We start from the raw sequence: 18,810 nt of genomic DNA, 5'->3' as shown, positions 1-18,810 counted from the left end.
AATTGTTTAATTAAAAAACGATTTTAACGGAAAATGCTTAAATTCTCTTGTTTTTTACAATGAAGAAACTTGAAACTTTTACAAATTGTAGCCAATTATATGAACTATACATAATTTCACTTTTTACGTTAATTGTTTACGTTATGCTTTATAAATAAACAATAAAGTTTCAAATTTTTTGCCGATTCCGACTACTTTTCATGTTTGTACATCATATGTTTTATACATATTTTAATAAACATGACGATATATTTTAATGTTTGAAAAGTGTAAAACTAAAAAGTAAAAAATAAAAAAATATGAAAAAAATATTTTTAAGAAACGCTTTTCTTCAGTTACGAGTGACTAAAATTAAACATATTATAAAAAAAATCAACGAAAAAGCAAAAAATAAAAAAAAATTGAAAAAATCTAACACATTTGTTAAAGAAAAGCGTGGTGCGAAAACCGTTTATTCGATGAAGACGCGCCACGCTTTTCTTTGACAAATGTTTTTTCAATTTTTTTTTATTTTTTGCTTTTTCGTTGATTTTTTTTATACTATGTTTAATTTTAGTCACTTGTAACTGAAGAAAAGCGTTTCTTAAAAATATTTTTTTCATATTTTTTTTTTCATCCTTTGGTGTATCTTTTTGTGTTGTAAATATGTATTCATAATCCATGTTAATTAAACAGAATTCAAGCAATAGTTTTCCATTATTGTTGATTTTGATTTTAATTTTAATTTGTGCAATCCAAGAAACCAAGAAGAAAGGTAAAGGTCAAAGAGACTATAACCAATATATTTTAGCATATAGTGGAGTGAAGAAAGAAGAACGAGCACGAGCAGGCGTAGGTATACTTGTCCATAAAAAATTTAAAGACAACATAAGTAACTGCCGTTACGTCTCCGAAAGAATAATACATATGAACATCACAATGGACTACCAAAAATTAAATGTTATATCTATCTATAGCCCCGAGGACTGCAAACCTAAGAAGGAACGAGAGGCATTCTACGAACAGTTGCAAACCATCCTGGACGATATACCTCATGAAGAACACTTAATTCTTATGGGGGATTTTAATGCACGAATCGGAAATGAAATAGTTCCAGGAGTAAAACAAAGATTCAATGAAAACCATGTCAACTCAAATGGAGAACTCATGGCTAATCTCTGTGCTTTTAACGAACTGCGAATCAATAATACATTTTTCGACCATAAGCTTCAGTATAAATATACGTTTGAAAACTCCAGGGGGCACAAATCTATGATTGACTTTATAGTCACTAATAGAAAAATCCACCCAGAGCAGATTCTAGATATTCGAACTTTAAACTCGGCAGACGCAGGGAGTGAACACAAATTAGTCCTAGCAAAAATAAGAATGAAACTAACACCAAAACATTTTCCACAGGAAATCACCGAGGAAAAATTCAATGTAGAATCACTGTGGAACGATTCTACCAAAGAAATGTACCAAAGGAGGCTAGCACAGAAGATACAGCTGAAGCAGATAGACGACATCGAAGATATAAACGCGAGCTGGGAGAAAATTAAAAACAATATTGAAGAGGCAGCAACAGAAGCTCTAGGAAAACGCAAAGTCATACTGAACAAAAGAAACAACAACAATACACCATGGTTCAGAAAAGAAATAAAAGACAAATGTAAAGAGAAGAGAGACGCCTACATGAAGTATAAAACATCAAACACTCCAGAATCCAGAGACACCTATAGAAGAATACGAAATGAAACAAAGCAATTGGTACGAAGAACAAAAAATGAACACTGGGAACAGTTTACAAAAAGGATGGAAAGTGACTTCTACGGAACACAAAAACAAATATGGAGATTCATAAGAAACCAACGGAAAGAAATGGCAGAATTGAAGGAATACAATAACATACCAGCAAACGAATGGGAAAGATACTTGACGGAACTGTTTAAAGGAAAGGAAAATCATAATCAAAATAATAACCTACCTGAATTAAGACACGAAATTGAAATCAGTTTTCAGGAAGTAGGGGTAGCCATAAATTCACTCAAAAATAGGAAGTCACCAGGACCAGACGGAATAACCAACGAGCTTCTAAAATACGGAGGAGAAAGTATAACCCTAGAGATGACAAAACTTATACAAAAACTAATATTGCACTGCAAGATACCAGACGCATGGAGAAACAGCATAATGATACCAATGTTCAAAAAAGGAGACAAAGAAGACCCCAACAATTATAGAGGTATAAATCTACTAAACACCGCACTTAAGCTAACCACAAAAGTCCTAACCAACAAAATCAATAAACTAACAACTTTATCAGATGAACAACAAGGATTCAGATCCGGAAGATCCTGCGTAGACGCCGTATTTGTACTGAGACAAATCACAGAAAAGGCCATTGAGTACAATAAACCAGCATATCTATGTTTTATAGACCTGACAAAGGCTTTCGATCGCATCCAAGTCGAAGACGTCTTACATTTACTGTATGGAAGAAACATACCAATCAATATTATACAAACCATCGAAAACATCTACTTTCATAATCGAATACAGGCAAAGATAAATGGAAAACTAACGCAGTTTATACCAGTACAAAGTGGAGTCAGACAAGGTGACTCATTAAGCCCACTGCTCTTTAATATAATAATGGACGAAATAATAGAAGCAGTACGTAAAGGTCGTGGTTACAGAATGGGGAATAAAGAAATCAAAGTATTGTGTTATGCAGACGACGCCGCATTAATCGCCGAGACAGAAGACGATCTCCAAAGATTAACACACATCTTTAATACAACAGCCAAGAAATACAATATGATAATATCAGCAGAAAAAACCAAATGTATGACAACATCTAAATACCCACTACGATGTAAAATCGAAATTGATGGGAAAATAATAAAGCAGGAAGCAAGGTTTAGATATCTGGGAATTGATATAACCAGTTACGGAGATGTTGAAGAGGAAGTACGACAACAAAGCTTAAAAGCAAGTAAAGCGGCGGGATCTCTTAATGACACAATCTGGAAAAACAAACACTTAAGACAAGACACAAAAGCAAGAATCTATAAAGCAGCAATTAGACCTATATTAACATACACGGCGGAGACAAGGCCTGACACATCTAAAACGAGACGACTACTAGAAACAACAGAGATGAAAATACTCCGACGAATATCAGGGAAAAGTCTGTTGGATAGGGAGAGGAGCGAAAACATAAGAAGATCATGCAATATAGAAGACATAAATGGATGGGTGACAAAACGGAAACAGGAGTGGAACGAACACATTAGTAGAATGGCAGAGGATAGGATAGTACGAATAGCACGAGATAAGTCACCAAATGGACGAAGAAGTATTGGCAGACCAAGAAAAAGGTGGTGCGATAACCTAAACAATTTAGGAGGATAATATTGAAGAAGAAACAGGCTTTAAAGCCTACATACAAGAAGGAAGAAGAAGAAGAAGATTTTAATTTTATTGTTGAAATAAATAATAATTCTCAATAATTTTTTTGCAGAGCTACAGTGGACGAGGCGAGAAAATTGGTGTAATTTCATTCGGAACACAAAACCAACATTACAGGTAAGTTTTTCCGATTTCAAAGAAAGCCTTTCTAATTTTTATTATACTCACTCTGCCAGATTGATGACTGACGACGATTTATTACTTAAATATATTACTCCAAAAAGAAGACAAAAGAGACAAATACCAAAAAGGTAAAAGAGTTTTGCCGCTGGAAAAGTTTCTTCCTGGGGAGAAGCAAGGTATTTAATTTAAAAAACAAAGTTAACGTAATTTTTTTATTAGTATATTGAACATTTGAGAAAAAACCAAAAATAGACAGTAAAACATAATTTGCTTTTTTTTTAATATACAATTAAACTTTAGCCATTTCATCACAAATTAACAGTAATTTTATTTTTATTTTACACATAATATGTTTTATTATTATGTTTAGGTATACAGGGTGATTCATTAAGAATGTCCAATCTCTAGGTTGTAGATTCTAGACCTCAAAATATTAAGATTTAACCGAAATCGCTTAAATAAAATGTGGCTCGCTACTGAGTTACAGGGCGTTTTATTTAAAAATTTAATAACAATTTTTACCCAGTACTTTAAAAGCTATTAGACATATCCTTATCATACTTGCTAGAACCTGGCTACTACCAGGGGCGTACGACAGGGGAAACTGAATGGTTGGCCCTTCCCACATTCTACGCCACTGGCGGAATTAATATTTTAGTGCAATTTTTCGATTCTCAAAATACTTTCGATGCAAATAATATACATACGAATATTATTAAATTATATACGAAGAGTAAATAATTTACGTAGAAAGTTTTGGAGAATCCGCCAGTGGCGCAAAATATTGGAAGGGTCAACCATACACTGTCCCCTGTCGAACGCCTCTGGTAAACGTTTGTTTATCATAATTTAGTAGGGTGTACATTACAAACACTCTCTGCCACGTATGACAAGGAAATGTCAAATAGGTAACTCAGTAACGAGCCACATTTTACTGAAGAGATTTGGGTTACATTCTTAATTAATCACCCGGTATATACTAAGGAATTCCACAGTTTTCATTGTATTGCTTCACTCAACCGTGCTCTCCAGTTCTTTCTGGTTTGCCAGTCCCCTTCCTGCAGATTTCTTATTTCCATTGCTTCGTCCATTCCATCTCTGAAAGATCTTCGGGGTCTACCTCTCTTCCTTCTTCCTGTCGGGCTTCACTCTGTTATTTTATTCATCCAACGATTTTGGTCTGCTCTTCTGACATGTCTGTACCAGGTTAATCTCTTCTCTTCGACGTAGTCTATTATATCTGAGTTCATTCGCATTCCTTTCTTAATCTCTATGTTACTTATTCTCTCTCTTCTTGTTACTCTGCAGCTTCTCCTTAGGAATTCCAACTCTGTTGCTTTTATTTTGTTTTTGGGTTTCTTATTTATTATCCAATTTTCACACCTATAAGTGAAGATACCTCTTGTTATGGTATTATATATTCTTCTTTTACCGGGTTTAATTTTCGTATGCAGTGTTTTGTTTGTCCTAGTCTATTTTTTATATCTTCTTCAGTTGTTCCTTTGTTTGATATTATGAAACCTAAATACTTCAGATAATAGAGATATAAATTCAGACAAAGAAAAAGGCCTGGCATTAATGTTAAATAAAGCATCGGCCCAAGCATTGGTGGAATGGGAGAATGTCTCTGAGAGAATTATATGGGGAAGATTTCAAAGCAAATTTAGAAACTTAATAATAATTAATGTGTATGCTTCAACAAATCAACAAGAAGATGAAACAAAGGAAGAGTTCTACGACCAGATGTATATATGTTGCTAGCAAAAATACAAAAAACATATAAACGGGATATAAAAATCGTTTTGGGGGATTGGAACGCCAAAGTAGGATCAAATAATAATGGAAAGGATCATGTAATGGGGATTCATGGCATGGGAGAAAGGAATGACAATGGCACGAGATCAATAGAACTTTGCTCGACAAATAATATGATGATTGGGGGAACATTATTCCAACATAAAGATATCCATAAAACAATATGGACGTCACCAGGAGGAAAATTTAAGAACCAAATTGACCACATTCTCATTGAAAAGAAGTGGAAAAATTCCTTACAAGATGTGAGAGCAATGAGAGGAGCCGACTGTGCATCAGACCACGAATTAGTGAGAGCAAAAATAAAAATTAGCCTCAAGGCTAATTATAAATCAAACAAAAAACATAGAAAATTCAATACAAATAAATTAAGAGACTCTAGCATAAAAAACAAATACCAACAAACGTTGGAGAGGCATGTGGGGAACTTGGAACAAGTAGGAAAATCTAGCATTGAAGGTATATGGGAAATATATAAAAACTCGTACATGGAAGCAGGGAAAGAGATATTAGGGTGCAAGGAGAAAGCGGATCAACCATGGATAACGCTGGACACTAAAACAAAAATCAAGGAAAGAAGAGCAATCAAAACTGAATTGATCAAAACAACAAACCCGATAAAACGAAAAGAAATGCAGGAAAAATACACATAAAAAAATAAAGAAGTTAAAAACAAGCCAGAACAGATAAAAGGCTGTATATGGAACAAATGGCAGAAAAAGCAGAGGAAGCAGCGATAATACATGACACAAGGACACTTTACTCAATAACCAAAGAAATTAAAGGGGGCAAGAGCCAGCAAAGAACAAAACTAATGGGAAAGAAGGAAAAACATTCATAATTCAAAAAGAAATTGCCCAAAGATGGACACAATTCTTCACAGAACTCTATGAAGAAGGAATTGAATCACAAATAGAGATGGAAGAAACAGAGAGAAACGAAACATTAATCATAAGAAACGACGAATTTACGAAGGACGAAATAAGGTATGCTATAAACCTTTTAAAAAAACGACAAAGCGGCTGGTGTTGACGGAATTCCCGCAGAACTGATAAAATCACACTTAAACTTCTCAGTGGATATGTACTACTTACTATTTAAACAAATTTGGATCGAGGAAAAGATACCAAAAGATTGGGGTGAAGGAGTTATAATAAAGCTACCAAAGAAAGAAAATCTCACACTATGCGAAAACTGGAGACCAATCACTCTTCTCACTATAGCTACCAAAATAATGGCCAGAATAATATTGGAGAGAATTAAAGATCCCATAAATGAAAAATTAAGAATTAACCAAATAGGATTCAGACCGAACAGTTCCTGTATTGACCATATAAATACCCTAAGGATCATCCTGGAACAATCAGCGGAAATGAATCAGGAAGTTTATATCAACTTTGTAGACTTCGAAAAAGCGTTTGATTCAATAAATCGTAATATGATGTGGAGGATATTAAAACTCTATGGAATACCAGACAAATATATAAGAGTAATAAGGCTTTTCTACGACGAATGTTTTGCCAGAGTTGAACATGAAGGGGAACTATCCCAACAAATATGCATCAAAAAGGAGTAAGACAGGGGTGTGTCTTGTCACAGACGTTGTTTATAATAGTCATAGATTGGATAATGAAACAAACTGAAGATTAAAAAAACATGTATACAATGGTCACCATTTAAAAAACTAGAGGATCTAGAGTTCGCTGACGACATATGCCTCATAACATCAAACAGACAACACATGCAAAACAAAATCACCAGATTGAACAACATAGCAAAAACAACCGGCTTAAAAATAAATCCCAAAAAAACGAAAGTACTATCAAATGGGGAAACGAACGGAAACAATATATATTTGGAAGGGAAACAAATAGAAGAAGTAAAAGATTTCTGTTATTTGGGCAGTCTGCTAAACACAACAGGAGGCACAGAAAAGGACATAACACAAAGAATAAGCTTCGCACAAAACGCTTTCAACTCTTTGCGCAAGATATGGGCCTCGACAAACATCAGCAGAAGAACAAAGCTACGATTATTTGAAACTAATGTAAAGTCTGTCCTGTTATATGGAGCAGAAACATGGAAACACCATAAAAAATTCTTTCAGAAAATACAATCCTTCATTAACAGGTGCCTACGTATTATACTGAGAATATTTTGGCCAAACAAAATTACTAATGACGAATTGTAGAGAATAACAAATGAAGAAAGGATAGAACATACAATAAAAAAACGGAAATGGAAGTGGATAGGACACACCTTACGAAAACCAGCAACAAATATTGCTAGACAAGCTCTACAGTACAATGCTCAAGGCAAAAGAAGAATGGGTAGACCATCCTATACGTGGAAAATTACAATAGAGAAAGAACTCAAAGAAAATAATTTAACATGGAACGATGCAAAAAATATAGCAAAAAACAGAAGAGAATGGAGAAAACTAGTAAACAAAATTGGACGGAACTCAACAGATGATGCGTGGGAATAGCAACCTCACCATCATTCCTCATGCTACTTGAAACACTGCAAGGTGCCCTTTGCTCCACTTGGAGATGTATGATTATGATGATGAAATACTTGTACTTGTCTGTTCCTTTAATTTGTTTATCTTCATCTATTTCCAGGTGTTTTATTTCTGTATTCTCCGTTGTTAGGTATTCAGTTTTCTTTAGGTTTATTTCCATCCCATTCTTTGTATATTCCTGTTCCAGTTTCCTCATCATAAAACTGAGGTCATCTTCGTCTTGTGCGATCACTATTTGGTCGTCAGCAACATATGCGTAGAATTACTGTCAACTTCATTATTTTCTGACTTATATTGTTGCAAAAAAATTATTTGGGATAAATAAATAAAATATTTTTGATCGATCACTTTGAAATTTTGCGCATTATGAAAATACGAAATTGCGAAAATTATGACTTATTTTGTAATTTTCTAAGCAACAACTTTTTATTAGAAACATTTTAGAAACGCCGCATTGATGGTTTTTATATGACTTACTCTCAAATTTGGTTTCAAATACTGCACTTTGCTGATAGACGAAAAAAGCGAAAATTTACAGTTTTTTACTTTAATTTGTTAAAAACTAATTAAGTCCAAAAAATGGATTGCAGAAACAGATGTATAGGTTCTTGTTGCAGTTTTCCATCCTACTCAAAACACTGTATTATTTTTATACATAATACACTTCTGCAAGAAATTAACGCAACACCTTAAATATTGGTCATTTTAATGTCTCGAATTTTCTAAACATGTTGTCCGTATAAGTGATTTTTTAACATGTTATAGCCTTAATCTTTAACAATACCGCTGTAATAATATTGTTGCTAGACAGGTAAATTGCCATTGTATACCGGGTGTACCAATCAAACTGTGATATTTTCTCAAAATTCGCTTGAATCTGTGAAATATTCTAACATTTATAAAAAACAGAAATTAAAACCTAACTACAGCCTTATGTTTTCTTAACATTCTGTTTTTTGATTCATTCGCTTATAATGTTGGATAATAAAAAGTTAGGTACTTTAACAACTAGCCTTGTTTTTCGTCAATACAGGGTGTTTTTAAATAAGTATGGCAAACTTTGAAATAATTTTGCATGACAAAATATTGATAGTTTGCTTTATAAACTTACATATATCCGCAAATGCTTCGACGATTTATTTAATTTAATTTTGCTCCAAAGCTGGTTGAGATATTGCGCATTTTTTATATACAATTAGGAATTAATTATTTAGCAATGGCGCGCATAAGGGTACTATAACACTTATGTGCGCCAATTGTGAACACAAAATTCTTAATTGTATGTCAAAAAATGCACCATAACTACCTCTTAAAACCCACCAAATTTCATTTGCATATCTCAACCAGCTTTGGAGCAATAAATAAATCGTCAGTTTGTAAGGAAAATTTCAGCACCCCTATCTCGAAAATGAAGCATTTATAAAGCAAACTGTCATAATTTTTGGCATCCGGAATTACCCCCTAAAATTTTGACATACTTATTTAAAAAGACCCTGCAATGATGAAAAACAAGGCTAGTTGTTAAAATAGCTATGATGAATAGCTATTTTAATATAGCTAAATGAATCAAAAAACAGAATATTAAGAAAACATGAGGCTATAGTTTGGTTTCAATTCCAGTATTTTCTAAATGTTAGATTATTTCACAAGGTCACGAGAACTTTGAGAAAAAATCACAGTTTGATTGGTACCTACATCCGGTATAAAATGACAATTTACCTGGCTAGCAACAATATTATTACAGCGATATTGATAAAGAATAAGGCTATAACATATTAAAAAGGTTTAGGATATTCGAGACATTAAAAATGGCCAATCTTTAATGTGGTGCATTAACTTCTTGGAGAAGTGTATATTAAAACAAATTATAGTTATTTTGAATGTTTATTTTAATACAAACAAATATTTAAGTTAAATACCTTGCTCAAGCTCGAAAGAAACGCAAACGATGAACGGTATGTATACCTTAACAAAAAATTTTTTAGTCGACCGCCTGAAACTACCCACCATACACGCCGTCAAGGAAACGAAAAACATTTTTTAGATTTTATACAATTTCAGCCTCTTACCGAGCAACCCCGCTATACCAAGAGATTTAGTTTTAATCCTAGTGCGCCAATTAGTAACAAAGAGGACGACTTTCATCCTTTTACGCCAAGTTACCAGAAGAATTCGAATAATTACCAGTATATTGCTTTTGGAAAATGGGCTGATATACCTTCTAGAACCTCTACGATAAGATACGTGAATTCCTACACTACTCCAAACCCTGCTAGTGATAAAAAACGAAACCGTTTCCCTATTAAGTATAATACATCACCTGTTTTAGTTTTGCAAGGTGATTATAGTCAAACAGAAGCACAAAAAGTGCCATATGTTATTTCCCATAAACCTGGAAATCTGCAGACTCAAGCTATTGTAGCTCCTTATGAAGTAACCACAGACAGTAACGAAAATATTCAAGCAAATACAACAGAAGAAAGTTCCGTTGAGGAACTAGAACAATTTGAACCTCCCCCAGAATTCTATAAAACAGAAAACCCTTATGCTCACATAACGAACCCATTTGCTGACCCGAATTTTGATTTTGATGAGTTTTTAAAAAGATTTCAAGATCTCATGACTTCTACTGAAAATTCCGTTGTAAGTACCATAACTAGTACTGAAAGTACTACCTTAAAAAGTAAGTTAAGTGAAACAACTACCTCACCTAGTAGCCATAAACATTCAGGATTAAATCTGATAGATTTAAAAGTGGATGAAAACAGGAAAAATGAGAATAAAAGAAACAATCACAGGGTTCATTACACCAATACAGATCTAGATAAAAGGTACTTAGGTAATGACACTCGAGGAAATCATCCTAAAAACTATAGTAATATATTAAATATAAATTATATTAAAGAAAATTCTAGTCATCAGAATGTGAAACCTGCCAAAGTTGAAGATCCTCAGCAACCAAAAATTCACCCAGTAGTAGACAAAACACAGGTTAACGATTCTAGTAACGATTATTATTATTATTATGACACCTACGAAGATGACCCATACCCTGATAAAGATGGCATAAGAAATAACAAAGACTACATTTACTACTACGACGATGAGTATTACTACCCAGACTTTAATTCCGAAAGAAAAAACTCAACAAGCGAAACAGTTAAAAGCAATGAAAAGGTTAAGGTTATCGTTTCTGATTCTAAACTAAATACGCAAGGATCTACAGTCAGTCCAACTGTAAAAGTTAATTTGCCATATCAAAAAAGCAGGAAAACTACACTTTACCGCAATACAACTACAACCCCTAGACCTAATCGGACTACAAGAAGATATTCAACGAGACCAACGAAAAGACTTGTTAAAAGGCCTGAAGAAAATGTAAAACAGAGGATTCCTTTCAAGGAATTGTATGACAACGAAACTAAAAGCCAACGAGGAGAAGGTTTCAAGAGGTAATGTCATTTTTGCCAAGATTTTATGGACTTGTATATAGTAGAATGGTTAAATTACTAGCGAAGTTACTAATGAGGAGAAATATGTACATTTTGTAGTTATATATTATAGAATATAGGTTGTATCATATGGTGTTAAATAAACACACCCGAACTTATATGCAATCATCTGATATTTCTTACTATTTCGTGTTAATTTAATAAGACGAACACACGAAGTCAAACAATATTTATTTTAAAGCAATTTAATAACAAATACATAACAATTAAATAAAATTATAAAGTATTTAACAAACAAATTGAAAGTAGTTGTTTTAAAGTCAAAGCATACAAAATTTCAATGTAAAACGAAAAATGTTTAAATTGTTTTTATTTTTTTTTTTTTGTATTTTGTGGTTGTCAGTGTTATCACCTCTAGTCCTTATGCAAGCTTCAGTTTGCGTGGGCACGCTCCTAACCAATATATCAACATTTTGTTGTGGTAGTTTGCTCCATCGTTTAAGAGCAGCTTGTACTAGCCGTGCGGTGTTTTGTGGATTATCCCGGCGAGCTCTAATTTTTCTTTTAAGCATATCACACAAATAAGCAATATCACACTAATAAGCTCTATAGCATTAAGCTCGGGTGAGCAAGCAGGCCACTCCAAATAAGGGATACCTTCTGCTTCAATGATGTGTGTAGTCACTTTTATGGTATGTGAAGGTCCATTATCATGCAATAAAATTAAATGTTCACCTGTTGCACCTCTCCCGAGCCTGACTACAGGTTATCAACATACCTGTGAGCAGTTAAAGTTGATTGGATGAAAATTAAAGGAGTTTTTTTACGGATCACAATTCCTCTCCAGAACATTACACTTCCCCTTGTATATTTGTGAACAGATCTGACAGTTTCCGTTCTTGCTTGTCTTCCTCGACCTCTAAGTACACGATTTCGTGGGTCATCTGATTTTACACAAATCCTGACTTTTTTTGAAAATAGCACATTTTGTCAATTTCCCTTGTTCCAGTTTTGGTGGTGAAAACACTAATTTAGGCGATCAATCTTGTGTTGCCTGGATAACGCGGGAACCCATAACTGTCTCCTGTGGTATACTTTTTGGTACGAACTCTTCTTCTTATCGTTTCAACTAAAACAGTTACACCTGCAGCTTCCAAAAGCTGCCTTTGGAGATGCAGGTGAGAAATGGTTGGGTGTCTTCCAGCTGATTGGACCATTAAACGATCATGGAGAGCCGTTATTACTTTTGGCGACTTTCCCTTGCTTTATTTTTGAGCTTTCCTAGTTCCTGTTACCTAGCATAGGTTTTGGACAGAACGCCCTGTATTACGCCTAGCTCTACAGCTATGTCCCTCTAAGAACATTACTTTCTCGTTGTAAGTTCTATAACCCCACATGAGGCATATTTTCGTTTTTGGACGCAAAAGTTAGTTTATTTATTTTCGTTCCATTTGCAACTCAAGCAAATAACCTACACCGTACCGAGCTGTACTATCCGATTGTCTCATATATTTATTTATTTTCAATAAAAACCTTTATTCTTCGCAACAATAATAAGTTTTTTCAAAAGAAATAAATATTACTTTGAAATACATGGTGATTCCATATAAGTTTGTGTGTGTGTACATTCAGGTGCAAAAAAATTGTTCAACGCCTTTTTTGTACTGATCACTTATACTAAATCCTTTTCTTTCGCAAGTAAATTTTCTTCTGAATTTCGACATTTCTTTCTTCTTCTTTCATAGCTGTTTTCTTTTCAGGGTTCGCTGTTCTTTACTCTTCTTTGCCACTCATTTCTTTGCCTTCTTCATTTAAACCTTTCTTTCTGAAATCCTCTGTCACACAGTCTTTGGTTCTTCCATCTTCTGCTCGGCTTTCCTCTACCTCTCTTTCCTTCAACTTCTTTTCTTCATTCTTCGTTCCACATAGTTCTCATTTCTACGTCTGACGTGAACAAACCTCTGCAGTTCTTGAACCTTTTTAAGACTGTAGTCACAACGGCTCTTTTCCTTATCACTTCGTTCCTGATCCTGTCCCTTCTGGTCTCACCCAACATCTACCATACCATTTTAATTTCAGCTACCTCTATCTTCTTTTCCTAAATCTTCTTTACAGGCCACACTTTTCCACCGTACACCAAGGAAGGCTTCACCACACTCTGGTATATCTTTCCTTTCAACCCTTTCCCGAATTTTCCATCACAGAGTACCCCGCTCATTCGCTTCCAGTTAAACTTCTTCTTCTTAAAGTTCCATCTCCTGTCGGAGGTTGGATATCATAATGGCTATGGTCACTTTGTTGGCTGCTGCTCTGAACAGTTGTAATGAACTACAGTTAAACCATTCTCTAAGGTTCCTCAGCCAGGAGATGCGTCTTTTTCCTATGCTTCTTCTTCCTTGGACCCTTCCTTGTATAATAACTCTCAGCAACTCATATTTTTCTCCTCTGGTAATGTGACCCAAACATTCCAGTTTTCTTGATTTTATACTGTTCATAATTTCTAACTCCTTATTTAAACGTAATTTAACATTGGTAATCCTTTGAACCCACTGAATTTTCAATATTCTTCTGTAACACCACATTTTGAACGCTTCTATTTTTCTTATGTGTTGTCTCTTCAATGTCCAAGCTTCCATTCCGTTATAGTAATATAGAAAATATGTAGCATCTTAGAGCCTTCAATCTGAGAGGCAACTGAAGGTCTTTGTTTGTAAGCAGTGTCTTTATTTTTATAAATGCTTGCCTTGCAGTTTCAATTTGGACTTTAATTTCTTTGCTTTGGTCATTTTTGTCATTAAGCCAGGTTCCCAGATATTTGTATGTCTTTACTTTTTCTATTTGGTTTTGCTCTAGTATTAACCTTTCATTTCCACGTTGTGTTTCTGAGACAATCATAAATTTAGTTTTTTTCTTGTTTATTTTGAGTCCATATCGAATGCAATAATCGTTAATTCTATTTAACAATTCTTGTAGCGATTCCAGGGTGTCTGCCATTATAACGGTGTCATCGACGAATCTTATGTTATTTACTATTCTTCCGTTTATAGAGATTCCATCACTTAGTTCCGCTATCGCTTCCTGAAATATGGCTTCACTGTACACGTTAAACAGTAGCGGCGACAGAACACAACCTTGTCTTACCCCTCCCTTTATATCAATATTCTCGGACTCTTGTTTTTCTATCTTTATATTGGCCTTTTGATTCCAATACAGATTGATGATAATTCGTAAGTCTCGTCTGTCTATACCTCTGTTTTTCAATAATTCTATTAGTTTTTCATGTCGGACTCTGTCGAACGCTTTTTCGAAGTCGATGAAACAGGAATAACTATCCAGGTTCATATCTAAGCATCTTTGAGAGAGGACATTAAACGCAAACAGTTAAACTAACCAGCCTGTATTCGGTGGAGAATTTTCCGTTATGTAAGAGCCAAGGTATTTAAATTCTCCTACTCGTCCTAGTTACCCTCCAAGCAATTCGATGTCCCCAACCATTCCTGTTCCTCCCAACCACATATACTCCGTTTTCTACCTACTAACCTTAAGTCCTTCCTCTTCAATAGCCCTTCTGCAACCCTCTAACTTCTCCTTCAACATTTCTTTGCTCTCGATAACACGATGTCATCAGCAAGGAGGCAACCAAGAAGCATTACCTTCTCTGTCAATACATCTATAACAAGATTAGACAGATAGTGACTCAGTGAAGAGCCTTATGCAAACCAACCGTCACGTCACTGAAAAACTTTCGATCAATCCTACACAAGTTCTTACTTTAGTGTAGAGCTGTTCCAGGTGAAATCAACACACTGTGAATTAATTTTTTTCCTGACCTATTTAGATTTTGTTAAAATTTGTAGTACTCATAGTGGATGATTAGGTGAAGAAAAATACAAAATTTTAAATTTTTATCTCAAGCCGTTTCCGAAATATGATTATGTAAAGTTTTCCAAAAATGTCCAAAACACCGCGATAGTACTTTATTGGAATGGTTGTAGAACCTGACCTGATTGAGCTAGAATGCTGGGAGAGGTGTCATTTTGCATCATTTTTAAAGCTCTTTACAGTGATATATACAGCATGATGCTACGATGAACAAGTTTTTCTCAAACAAAAAAAATATATTTTGATTTTTGATTTGTTGAAATATATTTTGATTTGTTTTTTTCCGAAAAGTACATAACTTAACATTTTCATAATATTCTTACAAATACATAGTACGTTTGTTAATAACATATAAAAATTTTATCATGGGATGGTGATGAGTTCAACATAAAAAAAAATAAATTTCACACATACAGTATAGTGCAAATGAAAGGAAATTGGTAATGTCGCAAGTTGCCAACTTTAAGGAAAAATCCCGAGACAAGTCGATTTTATTTTTAATTTGTAATTTTTTGGCATATATGTATCATACTAGTGACGTCATCCATCTGGGCGTGATGACGTAATCGATGATTTTTTAAATGAGACTATATATCGTGTGTTAGCTCATTTGAAAGGTTATTAAATTCTCTATTCAGTAATATAAACAATACTATAATTATTTATACAGGGTAGCAAAAACTTGTTTTTAATTAAATTAATTGACAAAAAAGAAGAATGTATGTAATTTATTAAATTTAAAATATATGTTACTGTTACCAGAAACAGATAAATTACATACATTATTCTTTTTTGTCAATTAATTTAATTAAAGAAAACATTTTTTGCCACCCTGTATAAATAATTATGTTATTGTTTATATTACTGAACAGAGAATTAAATAACATTTCAAATGAGCTAGCACACGACCTATATATAATCTCATTTAAAAAATCATCGATTACGTCATCACGCCCAGATGGATGACGTCACTAGTATGATACATATGCTAAAAAAATACAATTTAACAATAAAAATCGACCTGTTTCGGAATTTTTCCTTAAAGTTGCCTACTTGCGACATTGCGAATTTATTCCTTTCATTTGCACCATACTGTATGTGTGAAATTTATTTTTTTTTTTTTTCATGTTGAACCCATCACCATCCCATGATAAAAATTTTATATGTTATTAACAACAGTACTATGTATTTGTAGGAATATTATGAAAATTTTAAATTATGTACTTTTTCGAAAAAAACTTAATCAAAATATATTTTTTTTTAATATTTTATATTGTTTTTTGTTTGAGAAAAACTTGTTTATCGTAGCATCATGCTGTATATATCACTGTAAAGAGCTTTAAAAATGCTGCAAAATGACACATCTCCCAGCATTCTAGCTCAATTAGATCAGCTTCTCCAACCATTCCAATAAAGTATTGTCGCGGTGTTTTGGATCTTTTTGGAAAACTTAACATAACCATATTTCGGAAACGGCTTGAGATAAAAATTTAAAATTTTGTATTTTTGTTTCTCTTATTAGCCACTGTGAGTATTCCAAACCAAATCTGAAGAGGGGGCGGAAATTAGGTGTGTTGAGTTAACATGGAATGACCCTGACCATACATATTCTTCTCCAGCCTTACGCACTTCTCAGGAAACCATTCATCTCCATAGCTCTTGTCTAGGAACTATTTTGTACGCCTTCTCAAGATCTATAAATAATAAGTGTAGCTCTCTTTTCCTCTCGCCGTATTTCTTCTCGTCAACTGTCTCAAATCAAACAAGACTTCCCTTGCCTTCATCCCTGGCATAAAACCAAACTGCTCTTCTCCTACTGATCCCTCCTTAACCTTCGCTCTATAGTCCTCTTCCAAATTTTCATTGTGTAGGACATTAACTTTACCCCTCTATAAATCTTATAGTCCTGAATATCCTATCCTACTCAGCATTTGCCACAACACATTAATCCCTTCCTCTCATTGAGCCTTCCGAACCTCTACAGGTATTTCATTGGGTCTAACTGTTACCATTCTTCGTTCTATTTAAAGCCTTGGCAATCCCATCTCTCGTTATCCCCGGTTTATATTCTTATTTGGGGTCTCGCATCCTCTGTCTCTCCTCTGGTGTTCTTTATTTAACAACTTTCTAAGGTACTCATACCATTGTGCTTTATTTCAACATCGGATCATAACATCTCTCTCTCATCTCTGGCTCACGTGAGTCACTGACACTAACTATAGATTCCCAAATTCTACTGCATAATATACACCAGGCAAAAATATACCATGTTCGGGACACTTGAGCAGCCAGGTTGCAAATGGGTTTTTTGGGTGCTATATACCTAATACATTATAAATACAAAAATGCCCGTCACAGTTTGTACGAGAACTTTAGTTAACAAATAAGGGTCAAAAATGAGAGTTTTTTCGTTTAAATCGCTACAGGTAAAAATAGGGTAATTAAATATGTTTATTTTTAATATTTTTCTTTTAGTAGATGAGCCAAGGTTTAAAATAGCGCTTTTTGAATTTTGGTCCGATCATTTGTTGCTTCGGATATTGCAAAATAAAACTAAAATTTTGAAAAATTAAAAATTTGTTATAACTTTTGCGAAAATAAATTTAAGACTTTCATATTGCATGAAAAGTTGAGTCAAACACAATGCACAAAAAAATTTAAGACGATTCGTCAATTAGTTTAAATTTTATTCAATTTATTTATCGCAAAGAGCTTTTTTTGCAATGTTATTGTTCAGAAAACAATAATGATATAGCAATTTTGTGAAAACAATATGAAAGAAGAATAGTCATATTTTCAAAGCATTTAAAAAAATCGTTAAAAAGTCATTTTTATCACTCAGAAAATATTTTACTAAAATAGAGTCATTTTTGGCTTATAAACAATTTGAATAACTTTGTTAATATTGACTGTAGGCTAAAACTACAATGCGATTTGAAAAACTGGTATTTTTATACGAATTTTCAAAGAAAAACTTCACCTAGGTTAATTACGGTCACTAAAAAAGTCACCGGTAAAAAAGTTAGCCACTTTTTTTAATTTAATTGACGGCTACTTTGTTTATAACAATTAAGCAACCTAACTTGAGCTATTTTGAAGTTGAAGATATATAGTTTATGTGTAAAAGTTTGAGTAAACTTTGAACCTCAACAGAGTGGTTAATAAAGTTTTATAAATGGCGTCCGAACGGAATTAATTCGTGGTCGGTGGAGGGGAATTAATAAAATCCGTGCACTCAAAAAATGAAACTGATTCTGCAAAAATATGCTGCGATTAATATCACCGTAGCTTGTTGATGGATTTTGATCATAATTTTTTAATTTGTATGTACTCGTAGTTTTATAGAGTACGCTATGTACACACATCCCCACCTAACATTACAAAATGTTAGGGGGAACTCCCCTTATCACTCAGGGATATGAAAAATAGATTACGACCGATTCTAAGACCTACCGAATATACATACCGAATATACGAATATACCTACCGAATATACCGAATATATATAATTTCATAAAAATCGGTCAAGCGGTCTCGGAGGAGTATGGAACCTAACACTGT

General features: G+C 33.7%; 1 protein-coding gene across 7 annotated transcripts in view; it reads left to right on the top strand.

Annotated features, from left to right (window-relative positions):
* LOC114335194 (mucin-5AC) overlaps positions 1–18,810 on the top strand; it is a 436,134-nt gene that overhangs the window by 315,236 nt on the left and 102,088 nt on the right. For 6 of the 7 annotated variants that reach the window (XM_050663155.1, XM_050663154.1, XM_028285392.2 and 3 more), the window contains exons 5-7: positions 3,506–3,570; positions 3,630–3,704; positions 9,901–11,367. In XM_050663155.1, coding sequence (XP_050519112.1) covers positions 3,506–3,570; positions 3,630–3,704; positions 9,901–11,367 — 1,607 coding nt within the window. The remainder of the gene's footprint in view (positions 1–3,505; positions 3,571–3,629; positions 3,705–9,900; positions 11,368–18,810) is intronic. The other variant, XM_050663156.1, reaches the window with a different exon arrangement.

Source organism: Diabrotica virgifera, chromosome 10 (assembly GCF_917563875.1).
Source record: "Diabrotica virgifera virgifera chromosome 10, PGI_DIABVI_V3a".
In the NCBI taxonomy this organism is placed as follows: Eukaryota; Metazoa; Arthropoda; class Insecta; order Coleoptera; family Chrysomelidae; genus Diabrotica; species Diabrotica virgifera.
The sequence above is the reverse complement of the archived record's forward strand: the minus strand, read 5'-3'. Positions and strand labels throughout refer to the sequence as shown.